At 41.5% G+C, this 19,976-nt stretch overlaps 2 protein-coding genes across 3 annotated transcripts in view; one reads left to right on the top strand and one right to left on the bottom strand.

The window, feature by feature from the left end:
* NPR3 (natriuretic peptide receptor 3) overlaps positions 1-7,395 on the top strand; it is a 54,441-nt gene extending 47,046 nt beyond the window's left edge. For both annotated transcript variants that reach the window (XM_079994947.1, XM_079994948.1), the window contains exon 8: positions 678-7,395. In XM_079994947.1, coding sequence (XP_079851073.1) covers positions 678-789 — 112 coding nt within the window. In that variant the 3' untranslated portion in view covers positions 790-7,395. The remainder of the gene's footprint in view (positions 1-677) is intronic.
* Positions 1-19,976, bottom strand: part of TARS1 (threonyl-tRNA synthetase 1) — a 210,640-nt gene that overhangs the window by 93,860 nt on the left and 96,804 nt on the right. The window lies entirely within an intron of this gene.

Genomic DNA, 19,976 nt, shown 5'->3' on the forward strand with positions numbered 1-19,976 from the left:
TTGTGTTGCACTCTGTTTTATTATAGTTGCAACTGTATTATTATTCCGTTAGTGTAAGATACATTCAGTGTTTATTACTTGTAAACAAGGTCTATAAATATTTTTTGGCAGTAACAACATGTAAGAATTTAGTCAGAATAACAATTAATTAGATATGTTTGAGTATTTAAATTTTACTGAATTGTGAGTGGACTTTAATGGGGCAGTCCCAATTTCACTGAAGAACACAAATACAGAACGCAAATTATATTTAACAGTGTGAGGTGGCAAGCAATCTATTCCATTGAACAATATGAAGCCATATGCTGCAATCTTGAAGCAGTTCTTTAAAAAAAACTGTTTGAGAGAACTAACTACTAAATGGTTCCACTATTTGCAGCCCTAACTTCAAAGCATCTGTTGCACTTTCTACTGGCTTCCTGCTCACTTAGTTTCAGATCTGTGGAAGAATATTCAGTTTGTCTGAAATCTTTGAATATAACTTAACTTTGAGATCAGGCAAAAATGCTTCAAGGCACACCTCTTTAATCTTTTGGCAATGGTGTTCATTCATCTCATTTATCATTAGGAACACATTTGTACTTCACAGACATTCTTTTGTGAAGGGAGCTATATTCCTAATTATCCTAAACTGAAGGAGGTTTTCTTACCCTGTGCTACCCATTTCTTTTATGCAGAAAAAAATACAAAATAACTATTGAGAGGCGAAGTCAACTGGAAGAATACAACATCGGCAAGCACTGGCAATTACGAGAGGACTCTATAAGGTCTCACTTTTCTGCTGCATGAAGTAAGGTGAAACAAACTGTTTTTTTGTGTGTGTGGAGGAAACCTGTCGACAAATGGACACTACCAAAGACAGCAACAGAAAAGGAGAAGCTTATTAAGGACTCAGCATTTTAAAAGTAGAGTAACTATGTCTTAATTTCTTTCAGAAACTCAGGAATGATTTACTAGCCACATATTCCACGTGGCCTTTTTATCTTGTGGAAAAGAAAATGACAAAAGAACAAGTGTGTCTCCCCCCCCCCCCCCAGATGGTTTTGACACTTGGTGTGTATCCAAGACAAGTCGCTGTGGTCAGCCATTTTGTTTCTTGGAAATATGAAGGTTCATTCAGCGGCCCTTCGTTAGCTGTACCTCATACCAGATTATAAAAGGAATGTGTTTTCAGAGACACAGGTGCTGCTTTTTAGTGTTGTTCAGCATTGAATAGTGGAGATTAGAATTGAGCAAAGGAAGTGTGAGGTAGTACAAAACAATACAATTTATGGGAAAGGAGCAGAAGCATCTTTAGAGAACAGAAGAAATCCCAAGGCAGTGGAAAGATAGTATTTGGTTCTAAGGACCTACTTACACAACAAATTAGTTTTGGATATCATTCCAATAGCATTCCCTGTGAAAGGATTCCTTTGCAAATATGTTGTGTATTGGTCTAAACAGGACAACTGCTTGCCTGTGTTCCTGGGGATATTTGGGTTTAAGAGAACTTCCATTTACATGGCATTTTTGTTTCAAGAAAGCTCCCTCCTCTGTATCATTTTCATGACCTATATATGGATTCTGCAGGGTTCCTGTCATAGACATCACTGTAGGATTATACATTCACTGGTTACATGTCTCCTGCTTTTTAATCTGTTGGGTGTTTCTTGTGTAAAATAAACATGAACCATTTCCAGAAAAGAGGCAGGCCTGATCTGCACATAACGTGACACTAGGTAAAAGAACCCTGAGGTGGTAGAGTGGTCTTACAACTTCAGAATACAGATGAGTTGAGAGGAGGTGCCATTTCTGAATTCTGTACTCCAAGTTATTAAAAAAAAGCCACACACAAAGGAAGGAACTGAGTGTAGCACTAAGGCGATTGTTCCAAAAGGGCAAGCATTGTAGCTTGCCAGATTCAACAGTCCCCACTTTCCTCCCCCATGCACTGTTCTGGGGGTTCTCCCACCCCTGTGCCAGTTTCAGGGGATATGGGGCACGCAGGAGAAGAAGGAAAGGAAAGCCCTGTTGCACAAGCAGAAGCCCTTGCGTAGGGCTTCTGTTGATGTGATTCATTAGTTGAATCCGTCCCAATAACTGAGCAAGAGGGGGCAACATGAAAAATTGAGAAAAGTCTAGGCTCCCTTTCACAGCCATGCTAGGTTTCTGCATAAATAATGTTTTTTACACAGGGAAGCATTCAGAAATATGATTTCCCTTACCTGCATTCTGAAGTAGTATTGTCCAATCTGTCAGCTCATTCCCATCTCATCCTGCTTTATGTGTAGACTAGGCCAATAACAGTAAATGAGATCCTTGCCTCAGACAAAGAACCTTTGGCTGATCTCTTTATGTACATAGAGATATGTACACACAAAAATACAAAACAGCTAGAAGTTCTGGCTCCTCTGGTTTTGTCTCCACCAGGTTGCCCTGCTTCCTTAGCCTTTTGGTTCCCACTGCTAAAATGGGAAGAAATGGGCAAGGCAAGAATATTGATATGTGTAGATGTATGGGCATAACAGCTGTGCAGATGAGAAAAATAATCAGGCCATTACTCAGCAGCATGTTCCATTAAAATCTGTGGTACTTACTTCTGAGAAAAATGAGTACAGAGTGAGGATGCAATATATCATCCCTGCTTCAAATTCTTCAGCTGGAAGCAAACACCGCATGGCCACCTTTGAGACCTGAGTGTAGCCCAAACTATGTAAATATTAAGTATTAGAGTGGTTTTGTACAGTAAAGGCAACTCCAAACTTTTTTGTTGTATAAAAAGTGACATCTGGCTAACATGTTATTTTTTAGGTATTCTTATCATATTTTTCTATTAAGAAAAAAATGTCTATTTGAGGTTGTTTTATTTCACCTTGGAAAGTCAAAGTGAGAGCACATTTGAAGAGCTATTTTTCTTTTCTTTTTTAAAAGTGTGAATAATAATGAGCACAGATCTTCTTATATGTAAATAAAAGTACTATATTTGACTTTTGCATATTGGGCCAGTCCGCCCCTTCCCCTTCTTTCTTTCCCCAGTCATGGAATTCTCATTCAGTGGCAAGATTCCTTTGATGATACAGAACAGAGCTGTGGAAGCTGTGGTCCTCCAGATGTTGCTGAACCAAAGCTTCCACCATTCTTGGCCGCTCACCTTGTTGGTTAGAACTGATAAGAGTAGGACTCCAATAACATCTGGAAGGCCAGAGATTCCCCATCCAAATATAGGGGTTGAGAGACTTCATGCTAATAATCCCAGATTTCTCTAAAAGGAATAATATAAACATCTATTTTATTGGAAGGGTACATGAATATGGAGGTTTTAACAGCAATCCTTCTTACCTACGTTGGTTTAAAAATACTATTAGATCAGTTTTTATCTTTCTAATGTCAGTCTTCAGAGATCTCTCTATATTGACTCATCTGTCAAGGAGCTCCGACATGGTTCCCAATAGAACCAGCTAGTGGTTACCAGAGAAGCAGCAAGAGTTCTGGACACTCCTGGTCATTCCTAGCAGCCCCACACCTGTAAGGTGCTACTTCCTGCTGCTACCACTTTTTCATGTCTCCTGCTGGCAAGGGTGTCTGTGTGTCCTTGTCTGCCATCCAGCAGAAGTGGCTATTCTTTCCTCTTTATGGTGTACCACCTCACTGGCCCCTGAACATTGTAGATGATTCTGGTGCATGTTTTAGGGAATGCATTCAGCCTCATGCAGACACTGATGACTCCTATTCAGTCTCACAGCTACCCTACATAAATAGTGGAGTGTGTAACTTAAGAGCTACAACACATTCAACCTTTTCCTGTAGCTGCACATTGCAGGGGAAGATGGAGGTCTAGCTGTATTTCAGGGAAGCTTGTCAATTTTTGCTTACCTTCTTACTGAGGATGCCCTGATAACTTCCAGGGACATGAGAGTTCCTTGGAACATAGTTTGAAAACCACTGTCAGTTTTTTCCCAGCAATCTTCTGCTCTTTTCCTAAGTCAGTGTATGCTATTTCCCCCCCCCCCCAATTCCTTGAGCATTCCAGCTGGTTCTCCAGTGCTAATACTATTCTTACGTTTCAGACTTTTCAAGGGAATAATAAAATTAAAACACTACCAAAGCATTCTTCACTAAAATGAATCATACATAAATAAAGCATACACAATAAATAGGCCAATAAGTATGCTTAATTTCAATTGCTTTGTCCAGTTTAAAATCAAGCAGTGCATAACTGCAGTGGATTGTTGCCAAAATCTACAAAGAGTACACAGAAGGATGTGCTGGAATTTAATTTAAAGACTGTACAAGAATCTAAGTACTAACACTGAGCCAACTGAAAAAAGACAGTAAAGAAGGTTGGATGCACATTTTATTGAACCAGCAGCTGTTGGTGGGTGTGTCATGTTTTCCAATGCAATACAGCCCTTTAGGATATTCAAACTTTCATGTTGGCCAACAAGTTGCACCAGTAAAAAGAATTGGCTTATCAATTTCCTCTTTTCTATTTTTGTGTTAGTAGAAAATTGGCATAAGCATCATCCAAAGAACCACATTACTCCTACATTAGTGAACTGACAGACATATTGTTTCTAAATAAGACTGTTTTGGAACATTATTGCCTCCAAAGACTAATTTTTGCTAGGCTAGAATGAAGGGGTTAAAGGGAGAATCTCTGAATTTAGCTCTAAAGAACAAGGCTACAGTAATTTTGAAGCAGCTTAGTTTTACACAAAGATTCATTGCATTTGATCTTGAAAACAAACTCAAAATGAGGTTTTCTGAAATGAACTGCTGTATAGATACCTTGTTTTATCAATACAAAACTATTTCTTCCTAAACACTTTCTTTCTGGTGCACACAAACATTTATAGCATGTAAAGAATTTTTGAAAGGTGCTCCTTTAAACTTTTACACTGTAAAATTTACAGTAACTGTAAAAGGCAGTCAAAGGCTGAAATATTCTGGTGACTTTGATACTTTTGAGATTCATATACTGAGCTACAGTGCTTTTATTATTGGGGATTTACTATGTGATGCAATAGATGGTTTATAAAGTAACAACAACACTTGCTTAGTGTTTCCAGAGCATACATCTCCAAAAAGATTATTGAGCAAGCAAAGTAAATGTATCTAGTAGGGAATTTCTAAGGAGAAAATTAAAAAAATCTAAGCTGGAATACACAAAGACATAGAATCATTCCAAATCATTAACTCATATATTCTTATGTCTTACTACTTCCTTTAATGAATACGTCATAAAGACAGCAGATTTTTAAAGTTTATTTTATATCATTCAGAATAGGATGCAACTTGTATATGCTAGAATATTAGTTTTATTTTCTGAATTACTTGTTCTGTTGAACAATGAAGTTCTCAAATTACTTACAGAAACCAATAGATGGTATTACAGAAGAAGTTATTAGGGGCTACAGGGTGTTATAACATTTCCTTTCCATATCTGTGACAATGTTGTGCCAACAGTTTATAATGGTTTATAAGATAGTAAGCATGACCATAATAGTTTTACTTTTAATTTTTAGTATTGTACACTGCTTTGTGTGTCATTTCTGGCATGACTGCAGTTCCTAAACAAATAAGAAAATGAATTTTTTCCTTTGCTATTAAATGCTTAGGGAGATAGACACTGATAGCTGGAATTAGAATTTTGTTTCTGACTTCAACAGGAGGAGAGTCAGACTAAACATTCCAATTTCAGTGGCATTCCAGGAGCCATGGCTCGCAGTGGTCTCAATTAAGAGAAGCCAAGTTCATAAGCTCACATAATTCACATTTGTACCTCTGGACTCTCTGCTTTGATTTCCATGGATCAAACCACTACATTCCTTTTGTCTACTTCTCCAAATATGAAAAGAGATTTGAAAAGCCAAACAGCAGCTACAGCCACCAAAGAAAACAAAGAAGAAAATCCAAGTGCATAATCTGATGTTTACACACACTATTTTCTTTCACAGGTGTGTCACCAATGTGTGCAAAAGGTGTGTGCTCGAAGTCAGATGGGGTGTAGGATTTGGAGTAATTATGTTAGCAGAGTTCTCATGAGCAACACGCAGAATCAAACTTTGGGGACCAAGAAAATTCACCACAAAAGGAGAAGGGTGTTTTTTACATGGTCAAACTTCCTCTCCTGCCCAGAGCAAAATCCAAGAGCAAATAGACTTCCAAGCTCCCGCTGCCCATATCTATTGCAACCCCTGCACATCCTCCAATGTTTTCCCCATCCCCAAAATGCAGTACCCCCTTTCACCTTAATCTTCGGAAATTGCATGGCCCCTATCACATGCTATATCATCAACCTTTTTACCTCTCTTGCTTGTTGCTGCTGCTATTCCTTCTCTGCCAGAAACAATGAGCGATGCGAGAGATGTGTTTGAGGAATTGGGGTGACATTTTTCTTATCTCTTGGTTTGATTCAGGAAATTGTTATCGGGGTTTCCCTTTTCTTTCCAGGAAACCTTGAAAAATTCCAGAGCTAAACAGAGCTAATCTCAGAGAGCTTGTCAATCTCTAATTTGGAGCAGCTTGACATAATGTGCCTTCCTCATAAGTTGACAGGCGCACAAATCCTTGCCATGTTTTAGTCGTACTTGTGAGAGTGTTTTTGTGAATGAGAATTGCAGCCCTCAGAATGTATTTTAAAAGCCACTGCATTTGTTCATCATACCACCTTAACTGCAAGACCTAACGAAACACAAAAGAAAAGCATAATCTTATATGGCTACTATTCACACTATGTATATAGGTTGGCCATCATGTACCGTACTGAACAACTGCTCTTGCAATAGATCTCTGTTTGGATTTTAGAATCTCTTTCAAAACAGCTGCTCAGAGGTTAAGTTTGAAGCATATCTACTTTTTTCCTAATAACAATACTGGCTTAAAATTTTTGTTTTGTAAAATCATTTGTGAGATATTAACAGACCTTGAGCAGAAAACTAAGCTAAATTTTTGCCATAGGATAAGATTTGGTTTCCTTCTGCAAAGTATGTGCAAAACTAAAAAGACTCAGGATAGAGATTGTGGAGGTTTAACTTTGTCTCTGCCTCCCCTTTTATTGTGAGCAATGTTATGATTGTAGAAAAAATAAACTGGATAATCTAGAAGTGTAATACTGGTTTGGGTAAAAATGAATGGAAAGCTGCACAGTATATTGTACTGATGTAAGTAGAACTATTTGCATATGATGTGATTTTATTTATTGCATTTCTGTAGAGACAGAATTCATGACTGTGGATACACGTAACCTCTGTGTGATGTATTTTTATTTCTTTTACAAGTTTCTCATTCAAAATATTGGTGTCTATTGACTATTAAGTGTGTACATTTTCTTGTAAACGTTTCAAGTAGTACGGATTGTCATATTCCCACATTATAACAAAAGGCTTCCATTAAAGATATGAACCTATACATTCACCTAACAGCATGTTCTCGTGATATGTTAAGATAATCCTTGCTATACAACATGCAATTGGTACAATAGGAAAACTTATTTTAAATGGCTGGGGGAGATCTTTCAGATAGCCACTTTTCTACCACCACCCAAGAAATCCACACCCATTCAAATATGCTGACTTTTATACAATGGTTGGATAACTTGCCCCCCAGATATTGCTGGAATCCAAGTCAGGGGGAAGGGTCACATTGGTTATCCCTGTTTTATACTACACTGGTTGGTATTAGTGGAATGGACTATTCCTAATTATAAACATTTAATTACAAGAAAAATGGGTAGATAAATCTTGGGTGTCCAGAGCACTGTCTAGTCATGTTGTGTTGGATGAGTTTCAGTTAGTAAGGCTTGAATATGTGCTTGGATCAGTCAGGGTGACCACTTGTGCTCTGGACATTTGGCTGATAAAAACCAGCAGGGAAGGGACAGCTAGCTGAGCCAGGGAGTTGATTAATGCCTCTTTACGTGAGGAGGTGGTCCCTGCCTGCCTGAAGGAGGCAGTGGTAAAACCACTCCTCAAGAAACCCTGGATTTGGAAAATCTAACTAGCTACCATTCGGTTGCTCACCTCCTTTCCTGGGGAAGGTTCTAGAGTGGGTGGTTGTCAATCAGAGCCAGGCGCTCTTGGAGAGAATAGATTTTCTAGATCCCTTTCAATTGAGGTTTAGCCCCAGTTTTGGCACAGAAATTTCTTGGGTCGCCCTGTATGATGACCTCCATTGAGAGAGAGATGGGGAAAATGTCCCCACTGTGGAAGGATGTGTGGATCCAGAATTGGCCTCTACAGTCACTTATGGACACACCATTAAGACCGTGTTAATGAAAGACAATCTTACTCGGCCATGAGTGATCGCCGAAGGAAGCAACATTGATTTCAACAGGGCTTACCCCTGAGTAGACATGATTATAATTAAGAGACACTATAATCAAACTTTAAATGTATGCAAAATGAGCAAAGTGAACTCTTGAGGGTTTTCTTATAGGAAAAAAAAGTTGCTGTTTTTTGTTATTTCATGCTGCTAGTGTTAATAATTATTATAATTATAATTAAAGGCATCCTTTACCATTTAATTTAAGGTTTTATTTTTGTTAGCTGCTTTGAGCTCTCTGGAGTAAACATGGGATATAAATGCTTTAAACAAAAAATTAATGAAAGGTTGTTCAAAGATCTCAAGATTCCTATTCAAGTTCCAGTATCTCCAGTGATGACTGTCTGTATCAGGGATTAACAGCTATCAGCCTCTGTGCAGTCAAGTATGGGGCAAGGCAAAGGCAGAGAAGAAGAAAGGCAAATGCAAGCTTGCAAGAGCAGATTGCTTTGTTGTATAGACTGCTGGGCATCCATGATATAGAACTTCAGTGTTAGTGAATATTAATTGCCTAATCTAACCTGTCAGCTCAAGGAGGTTGGCTAGGGGGGAGATCGTATCCACACTAATCTTCTTAATTTATCTGTAGCCTTACGTTGTAATGGCCACTGTTACACAGATTTATGGGAGTGAAGAGGTCCATCAATGCCTAATATGAAGCAATATGTTTCTGAAAATTAGTCAATGGGGTGGGGGTGGGGGGAGCAACAAGAAGTATGGGCTACTGCTCTGCTTGCAGATCTCTCACTGATGCACACATACAACCCAGCAGTCTTTTGGCTGAGGGATGGGACCAGAGCATACTTCCCTTAAGGGGCATGTGTCCAAATTTTGACAAATCTGTGCCCTTTTGGGGTAGTGGCGATGCATTTTCCATTTTTCAAGCAAACAGCCATCCTTGGCGCAACCTTCCAGTGGCTCTTGCTCTCCTCTCTGATGGCAGACACCAGAGTATGCTCCGCTTCTAAACTCCAGAGGTTTAGATTCTAGCTGAACCTTTACTCTGATCTGACAGGAAGGATGCTTTGTACATTCCTTTAACCTGAGCTTGGAGATGCTGAAGATATTAACTCCCTGCCTGATATCTCTCAGATAGGTACTTGAATCCCAGCACTAGCGGTCAGCCTCTCAGCTGCTTCTGTTTGCCCCCAGCAGCTCAACTGCTTCCTTAGAACTTGTGCAGGAATTTATTTATACTGTATACTAGCTTTCGATGGCAAAGATGAGAACAAATTCCTAGCTTTCAGGGTCATGCAGAAAACCTTAAAACTACTGTCAAAACAAAATAAAAAAATTCCTTCCAGTAGCACCTTAAAGACCAACTAAGTTAGTTCTTGGTATGAGCTTTCGTATGCATGCACACTTCTTCAGATACACCTGAATCTGAAGAAGTGTGCATGCACACGAAAGCTCATACCAAGAACTAACTTAGTTGGTCTTTAAGGTGCTACTGGAAGGAATTTTTTTATTTTGTTTTGACTATGGCAGACCAACACGGCTACCTATCTGTAATTAAAACTACTGGTATGTCTTCTGAACTATATACCTATTGTATGGAAGTTAACAATGAAAATTGATTCTACGTACTCCAATGGTAGCCAAAAGACTGATATTGATAACTGGAAGAATAAAGATATAATCCCCTTTAATAAATGGATCACTAATATGATAACACTCACAACTTATGAATGGACTGCTTACAGACATAGATTTTGCTTGGGAAAATATGACAATATTTGGAATGAGTTTATACAAAAGGTAAAGGGACCCCTGACCGTTAGGTCCAGTTGCAGATGACTCTGGGGTTGCGGCACTCATCTCGCTTTTCTGGCCGAGGGAGCCAGCATACAGCTACCAGGTCATGTGGCCAGCATGACCAAGCCGCTTCTGGCAAACCAGAGCAGTGCACGGAAACGCCGTTTACCTTCCTGCCGGAGCGGTACCTATTTATCTACTTGCACTTTGACGTGCTTTCGAACTGCTAGGTGGGCAGGAGCTGGGACCAAACAATGGGAGCTCATCCCGTCGCAGGGATTTGAACCGCCAACCTTCTGTTCAGCAAGCCCTAGGCTCTGTGGCTTAACCCACAGCGTCACCTGCGTCCCATACAAAAGGTAAAAAAGGTAAAGGTACCCCTGCCCGTACGGGCCAGTCGTGTCCAACTCTAGGGTTGTGCGCCCATCTCACTTAAGAGGCCGGGGGCCAGCGCTGTCCGAAGACACTTCCAGGTCATGTGGCCAGCGTGACAAAGCTACTCTGGCAAGCCAGCACCAGCGCAGCACACGGAAACGCCGTTTACCTTCCCGCTAGAAAGCGGTACCTATTTATCTACTTGCACTTAAGGGTGCTTTCGAACTGCTAGGTGGGCAGGAGCTGGGACCGAAAGACGGGAGCTCACCCCGCCGCGGGGATTTGAACCGCCGACCATGCGATCGGCAAGTCCTAGGCACTGAGGTTTTACCCACAGTGCCACCCGTGTCCCCATACAAAAGGTAGTAGGCTATTAATATTTACATATGTATTAGGATAATAATATATATGGGTTAGGATGTATGGGTTAGGATATTTTTTGTATATATTCATATATATTCTTCTACACATTTTTGTGCCTTTTTGTTTTTCTTCTCTTCGTCTCTTTTTATCACTTTATTTACAGGTGAAATCTTTTCAATAAAATATTACAAAAAAAAATGTAAGATTGCAAAAATGTAGTAAATTAATTAATCATATTCAAACATTTTAAAATGCTTGATTGGTTAATCTCTTCATTCCTGCAGAGTGCAGACAGAAAAAACCCTCTTCCAGAAAACAGGGCAGCAAGCCAAATATAAATCAAACGGATGATCCTTAGGCAGAGGTGGATTCTTTCAACAGTCAGTAAATAGCCCACTGTGTTAAAAATGCCAAATCACTTTGGAAACGTATTTTAGATTCAAGCTATGGTGCAGCGACTCAGAAATTTCTTCCCAGAAAGCCTGCCATTCCTTAAATGTTTATAGGTAGGTAGGTATGTCACCACGCAAGAATAAATATCTTAAAGGCTTCATTAATAATCCTCTCTGCAGTCAGAGACTGAGAACTGAAAGACATTTAGAAGCATGGGCACCTCCAGGGCAGGGCTGAGACAGATAGAAACACTGAAATACTTTGCCTCTATCAGAGAATTACTTTTTTTAAAAAATCCTCATTATTGTGCCCCAGTGCTGTCAAGAGAGCAAAATGTTAACAACAAACAAAAACAGCAAAATATGTGTGTGTGTGTTGCTTGTGTTCAGTGTGTAAAAAACACCATTAGAGCATTCACAATTTGAGCCTCTAGTTTTACCTTCAATAGCTAGAGCTAGAGCTCTGAGAAGAATCTGGCTGCCCTGCCCATCCACTAAAATATGGCTAGAAAAATTAATAGGGAGTCTAGACTATGTCCATCTTAGAACATGCTCTAGCAGAATTGGCATCAACAATAGAATCCTATGATCCCAGAGGGAAGAAGACAGCTGTATACATACAAGCACTCACATTGTTGTCAGTTTTTGTTTTTATTATTCCCTGAATTGTAATTCATACACTAATTTTAAAAACAAACTGCAAGCTGTGTTGCTAAAAGAAGGTGTTTCAGAATGTCAATAGCACTTACTCATTTACTGTACAATCACCTCTAGTTGGCTCCTGTACATGCAAACATTTGGTTGCATCACACATATGGGGAAGAGTTATTTATACAGGGATTTATTATTCTATCTTCTCCAATGGTCCAAGCTGCATTTCTGCAGCCCCATCCACCAGGACATTGCTCCTAAAGACATACAGAGAAAGGGTGGGAGGAGAAGTGCTTCTTACTGAATACCTTTCATCACAGAAGCAAGCTTTATAGCCCTGCATCACTCACTATGGAAAAGAAACAAATTGACTAACAGTAAAGTGCTAATTAAAGTCCACAGGCTTGCTAACTACTCCATTCTGCTCACAGAGCAATCAGAAAATGATGGGGGGAGTTAATACCGCCTTTAAAATTCCTCCAAAAATCCACAAGTAAGAAAAAGAAATAAAACCTTTGGTCAAACACAACAATACACAGCCCAACCAATCCCTGTGATGAAAAATGCTATCCTTATTTGATAGATGTTAGTGATAATATTGCTTAATGAATTACTGGAAGGTGGTAAAGTAAAAACAACAACAGTAGACCCAGATCTCAAATTATCTGAATAGAAATGATGAATAACAAACAGAGGAAAGAAGAAAAATACTTTGGGGTTTCTTCTATTTAGTTAAAGCAGAGAAAGGATTTAAGCTATTGAGGGGAGAGGAGTTGAAATGGGAAAATCTCATCCTTCAGGAGGTTTAATTAATTTTCAGTTAGTTACCTAGCAGTTGTACTTTGAACTAACAGGGACCCATTGAAGAGAGCACTGTCTTGCTTGTGGTGGTGGTGGCTCCAAGTCAGTTTCCAGGAAAAAATAAAAGTGCTGAAGCTCTTCTTTAAAACCTTAAATGACATTGGACCTGGGTATGTGTCCAAATATCATGCTCATCTTCAATAGGGCTGTTGCAGTAGGGTTCTTCAAAACAAGCATCCTTGTTTGATTACTTATGAGTAGGTCTAGGTTGAACAGGGCCCTGCTCGCAGCATTCTGTGAAGACAGCAAGTACAACCCAGTGAACTACACCTCAACTGTTCAGCTGCTTTCTCTGCCACTGCTTCCCCGAACCACCCAAAGCCCCCAAGCTTAACTGGTGTGAGAAGCCAAGGTAGCAGTGGCAGATGATTCAGCTCCACTGCAGTGACCACTTCTAGCCTCAGAAGGCCTTGTCCTCTGCAGAAAATGATGCAAACCATGTTCCTACCAGGAATGCTGGAAGCTATGCCCCCAGCCTGTTTCTTGGTGAAAAGGGTAATCTGCCAAAGAATTGGAACACTCACCACTACCTTTGCTGCTGTCCCCTCTCCCCTTCTCCTGGTAAGTTTGGTGGGTCCTGGGGTGCAAGGGGAATGGAAGGCAGCTGCGGGCACTTGAAGCACACAGAAAACATCTATCATTTGCACAGCTGCATGTGCAAAGGATTGAATATAGGCATATTTGTGCCTCCCTGATCTACCCATCAAGTCCCTCCCTAAACAGCTCAATAGTGGCAGCCCACATACAGACACTTGACGTGTCCCTATTTTCCAAGGACATTCCCGGATTTACAGAAGCCGTCCTGGTTTCTGATTTGATCCTGGTATGTCCCGCTTTTCCTTAGGATTTCACTGGATATTTTCACTGGAACGTATGGAGTTATGAGTCAAGGAGATAAGTAACTATACAACCTTTAGAAGACATCTGAAGGCAGCCCTGTATATGGAAGTTTTTTTAAATGTTTAATACTTTATTATGCTTTTATATATGTTGGAAGCTGCTCAGAGTGACTGGGGCAACCCAGTCAGATTTTTGGGGTATAAATAATAAAATCATCATCATCATCATCATCAGGGAATAGGACATCCCTATTTTCATTGGAAAAATGTTGGAGGGTATGCATATGTACCGTATATAAAATTCCCTCCAAATGGAAGCCTACCTGGTGTTGTTTTTTCAACACCCAAGTGAAGACTTGTTTACTTTCCAGCTTTTTACGGTTCTTTAGTTTTTAATATTGTAGACAACTCTAGATGTATGGCATGTTTTGGTTCTTCAGCTGTTGCTATTCTTGTATTGTAATATCTCTGTGTTTTATGAGTATGACTGCTGTCCTGAGATGTTTGGTTTCTTTAAAAAAAAACCTAAAGGGCTGCTTGTAAATATTTTAAATTAATTAATTAATAAAACATTTGGACATGTACAAAAATGCTGTTAACACTGGAGTTTAAAAACCAGATACATGGGGGAAGGGTTGATATCAGAGGCTTCTTTGTTGCGGAAAGATGTCAGTTCAACTGCTCTTTACACTGTACAGATCTGTGTACCCAAGGCAGGTTTATAGTGAAAAATCCATCCCTCTGGGGACTTAGAGCAACTTGTAAATCTATGCAAAAAAAATTCAGTAAGGCGCCATGTCCTTCATTTACTTCCTTCTTTCATTTGTAGGATTCTTTCTAATACAGTCTATAAATGACTTTTTGCTAAATAGAAACATCCTTTTCATACTTTGCGTCATTATGATCTCAAAGTTTTCATACCCAAGGATTTCAGCTTAACTCCCTTGTTATATTTGAAAAGGTCTCTAGGCATCTGTGTGAAATTCATGAAAATTGCACCAAAAGAAAACAGCACACATTTCCTCAGGCTAGTCTAACCTTGCCCTTCTGTTTTGATTTAGACATCAATATTCATTTGGGGTGGGGTGGGGATAGATTTATAGCCCAATAGAATGGCCATATAGAAATTGCAGTTGATTTGTATTTCATGACAGCATTTGGAACCTAATTTATCCTGATCATATTTCCATATAAGGAGATGAAATAAAAATAGTGTGCTGCATAAGTCCCCAATACCATAAACCTCTATGTGGCAAGGCTACCTTATCAATATGTGACCCTTCTAAAAAGTCCCTTCACATAAATGATGTGTGCAAAAGTGTACTGAACCTTCTGTTTATATTATTCTAACTGCAATAATGTGCTTCACCTAGTTCTTTATTTCTTGATTGTCTGTCTTGTTTGTAGGAATAGAGGTGAGTAACCAAAGTTGTATTAAAAAATTGAAACAGAAGGTGCCTGCTCAATTGCTATTGGCAGAGCATTCTACAATACTGGGCTGATAACATGAAAGGCTTTGTTTCTTGTCCTTATCAACTTGTCAGCATGGGGAACAACCAACAATACAATATTATGTGGATAGCAAGCTTTATTTGTATCTGTATCTTGAATTTTGTTTGAACTGAACTTTCTAACATCTGAGTTCATCTGGCATCAGGGGTGGGAAAAGTGGGTATGCTTTGGCTAAAACAACTTGGTAGGCCAAACTCAGAGGCCTCTAGATTGCAAGTTCTCCATTACTAGAGCGAACAGTAGATTGCTTTAATCATAAATATACATGCAAAAGGTCAAGCTGGAAACTTTCCCTCACCATTGATAAAGCTTTAATTTCTGCATATCAAGCTGTTGTTAAAAGATAGGTAGGCAAAAATGGGAGATGGGCGATGGCTACACCTACCACGGGCTCCATCAGCTTACCCCAACTCTCTTCCTCAAAAGGCCCAAGAGGCTCCAGCTACCACTGAGCAAATTTTACCTTACGAATGGAAAGGGTACACATGGCAAAATACAATGCTGAGCAACTTTTATGCCACACAGAAGGCAAAGGATATTCAGGCCAAAGCCTTGCAAGCGACATGTTCCAATTCAAACAAAATGTTTCAAGCACACACAAGTCTCATGTAAGCTAAAAAAGAAAAGAAAAAAAGACTTTAGGAATGTTTTTAAAGCATGCAGCTAAACCAATCACAGAGACTTAAACCTTAGACCCATATAATTCTATTGCAGTAAAAAATGACTCGATTCCAAGTAAACATGTAAAGGAATGTTGAACGGCATGAAGGCTAGGAGAGATATGAACTCTCTAAAAATTAAACCACAAAGACCAAACAAGCAAAGCAGTGATGTAGTGCTACTGCTGAGAACTCAGTCTGTTTCCCTCTTTAGGTTTTCTGCAGCTGTCCTGGATACAGATTTCTTTTGTTGCCAGTGGGAATTTCTTGTTGAACAATACGTTTTGACAAGCAGTGTTTAGGGACTCTGCTTTGGTTAATTTGTCTGCCCCCTCAAAAAAAACCAGCAGCTTCATTTTACCAACCAACTAATCAACGTGATGAGAACCTGAACTATTTTAAAATGAGCCTACCACTATCTATATATTCACTGATATTTTCTGTGACAAAAAAGGAGACATGGACATATTCCTAATCATTGCACATTGTTGTTAAATGGGGGGTGTTGTTCCTTAAGGTGTTACAGAAGAGATAATAATAATAATAATAATAATAATTTATTATTTATACCCCGCCCATCTGGCTGGGCCTCCCCAGCCACTCTGGGCAGCTTCCATAGAAAGCAAAAATACAATAAAATATCACACATTAAAAACTTCCCTGAACAGGGCTGCCTTAAGATGTCTTCTGAATGTCAGGTAGTTTTTAATCGCTTTGACATCTGCTGGAAGGGCGTTCCACAGGGCGGGCGCCACTACCGAGAAGGCCCTCTGCCTGGTTCCCTGTAGCTTTACTTCTCGCAGTGAGGGAACCGCCAGAAGGCCCTCGGCGCTGGACCTCAGCGTCCGGGCAGAATGATGGGGGTGGAGACGCTCCTTCAGGTATACTGGACCGAGGCCGTTTAGGGCTTTAAAGGTCAGCACCAACACTTTGAATTGTGCTCGGAAACGTACTGGGAGCCAATGTAGGTCTTTCAAGACCGGTGTTATATGATCTCGGCGGCCGCTCCCAGTCACCAGTCTAGCTGCCGCATTCTGGATTAGTTGTAGTTTCCGAGTCACCTTCAAAGGTAGCCCCACGTAGAGTGCATTGCAGTAGTCCAAGCAGGAGATAACCAGAGCATGCACCACTCTGGCGAGACAGTCCACAGGCAGATAGGGTCTCAGCCTACGTACCAGATGGAGCTGGTAAACAGCTGCCCTGGACACAGATTTGATCTGTGCCTCCATGGACAGCTGTGAGTCCAAAATGACTCCCAGGCTGCGCACCTGGTCCTTCAGGGGCACAGTTACCCCATTCAGGACCAGGGAATTCTCCACACCTGCCCGCCTCCTGTCCCCCAAAAACAGCACTTCTGTCTTGTCAGGATTCAACCTCAATCTGTTAGCCGCCATCCATCCTCCAACCGCCTCCAGACACTCACACAGGACCTCCACCGCCTTCACTGGTTCTGATTTAAAGGAGAGGTAGAGCTGGGTATCATCCGCATACTGATGAACACCCAGCCCAAACCTCCTGATGATCTCTCCCAGCGGCTGCATGTAAATGTTGAAAAGCATGGTGGAGAGGACAGAACCCTGAGGCACCCCACAAGTGAGAGCCCAGGGGTCTGAACACTCATCCCCCACCACCACTTTCTGAACACGGCCCAGGAGGAAGGAGCGGAACCACTGTATGACAGTGCCCCTAGCTCCCAGCCCCTCAAGACGGTCCAGAAGGATGTTATGGTCGATGGTATCAAACGCCGCTGAGAGATCCAGCAGAACTAGGAAACAGCTCTCACCTTTGTCCCTAGCCCGCCGAAGATCATCAACCAGTGCGACCAAGGCAGTTTCAGTCCCATGATGAGGCCTGAATCCCGACTGGAAGGGATCCAAATGGTCCGCTTCTTCCAGGCGTGCCTGGAGTTGTTCGGCCACCGCTCGCTCAATCACCTTGCCCAAGAATGGAAGATTTGAAACTGGGCGATAGTTGGCCATCGTGGCCGCATCTAAAGATGGTTTTTTAAGAAGCGGTTTAATAACCGCCTCTTTCAGCGGGTCTGGGAAGGCTCCCTCATGGAGGGAAGCATTCACCACCCCACGAAGCCCATCGCCCAGTCCTTCCCGGCTAGCTTTTATAAGCCAGGATGGGCAAGGATCCAGGAGACAGGTGGTTGGCTTCACTCGTCCAAGCAGCCTGTCCACATCCTCGGAGGTAACAGATTGGAATTGATCCCACTCAACTTGACTAGACAGAACTCTAGCACTCTCCCGCCCCGGCCCTGCTCCCACGGTGGAGTCTACTTCTTCCCGAATCTGAGCGATTTTATCTGCAAAAAACTTTGCAAAATCATTGCAGGAGAACATGTGGCCCGTACTGGGCCCCGATGTTGCAGGTGGTTCCACTAAATTGTGAACCACCTGAAAAAGTCTCCTGCTGCTGTTTTCTGCAGATGCAATAGAGGCGGTGAAGAAATTCTTCTTCGCCGTCGCTATCGCCACTTGGTAGGCTCGACGTTGAGCTCTAACCTGTGTCCAGTCAGATTCGGAATGAGTTATCCGCCACCGGCGCTCTAGCCGTCTCAACGATTGTTTCATTGCCCTCAGATCCGTGGAAAACCACGGGGCTGTCCGGGCTCCATGCAATCGGAGAGGGCGCTTCGGAGCCAAACAGTCAATAGCCCTGGTTAACTCCACATTCCAGCGGGCCACCAGGGAATCGGCTGAAAGGCCATCAACATGGGATAAAGCATCCCCTACCACTCTCTGGAAACCATTTGGATCCATTAAGTGGCGGGGGCGGACCATCCGAATTGGTCCCACCTCCCTGCAGAGGGGATGGGTTGCAGAGAAGTCCAGTTGCACCAGGAAGTGATCTGACCATGGCACTTCTTTCGTTTCGCTTTTACTTAGTGTCAGATCACCAACATCCATAGAGGTAAACACCAGGTCCAAGGCATGTCCGCGACTATGGGTTGGGCCAGACTTATTCAGGGACAGCCCCATGGAGGCCATGCTTTCCACGAAGTCCCGAGCAGCCCCTTGTAAGGTCGTGTCGGCATGGATGTTAAAATCCCCTAGGACGACCAAGCTAGGTGTCTCCAGGAGAACATCCGCCACGACCTGAAGCAGCTCGGGCAGGGAATCCTTGGTGCAGCGGGGAGGTCGGTACACCAAAAGGAATCCTGTACTGCCCCTATTGCCCAACTTCCAGAACATGCACTCGGTAAACTGGGTCTTCCCAATAGGACGCCTGGTGCAAACTAATGACTTCCTAAAAATCACTGCAACCCCCCCTCCCCGCCCACATGACCTGGGTTGCTGTGCGTAAGAGAAACCTGGTGGACAAGCAGCGGCAAGGACAGGCCCATCTGCTTCATCCAACCAAGTCTCTGTTACACATGCCAGGTCAAGTCCTCCATCCATGATCAAGTCATGGATGGCAGTGGTCTTATGAATCATTGACCTGGCATTGCACAGCAGCACCTTCAGGTCATGTGGGTATCCCTTGCTGATTCTAGTATCCATCCGGTCAGGACCAGACCCGGAGGCAGGGATAGTTCTCAGACAACGACTAAACCTGCCTCCTCTGTAATGACATGGTCTGGTCTTAGCGTAACTCCTCCTCCTACCCGTGATCACTGAGATCGGTTGTCCCAGTGCATCCCCCCCTGTGGAACATGCCCCAGCCATTTTGTGGGCTGGGGCCCACTCCCCGGCAGCCCTGAACCCTCCCCCTAAGAACCAAATAACACCTTAAACAAACAAAACCAATAAAACAATACAAACAAAAAATGTAAAAATTACAAAACATCAAAAAATAAAAAATAAAAAATATGGATATGGATATGGATCAGATTCCCATTACCATCTTTTCCAGATAAACTGGATCAGGTAATAATGCCAAAAATAATGTGACTGACAAAGTAATAACAGCCAATAACTACAAGCCAATATAATCTATTCTACAGTGCACTCCTATATGTATATTCAGAAGTAATCTACCTGGAATTCAATAAGATTATTCCAAAGTAAACATGCACAGGATTGCATCCCAAACCATTATAACATAATTAGTTGCAATTCAATTCTAGCTGCATTGTTATACCTGACTAGTAATTCTGGATGTGGACATTTTATGATAGTGTGAAATGCATCCATTAAGTTCATTGGTAAACAAATTAGCATTGCCATGCATATCACATCAGCTGCATAAGATTCTCTTCATTGGATTGGGATGATATACTAAAATGCAGTAACTGCCGACATTATGTTGAAAATTCACTC

Source organism: Podarcis cretensis (genome assembly GCF_951804945.1).
Source record: "Podarcis cretensis genome assembly, chromosome: 11".
NCBI lineage: Eukaryota > Metazoa > Chordata > Lepidosauria > Squamata > Lacertidae > Podarcis > Podarcis cretensis.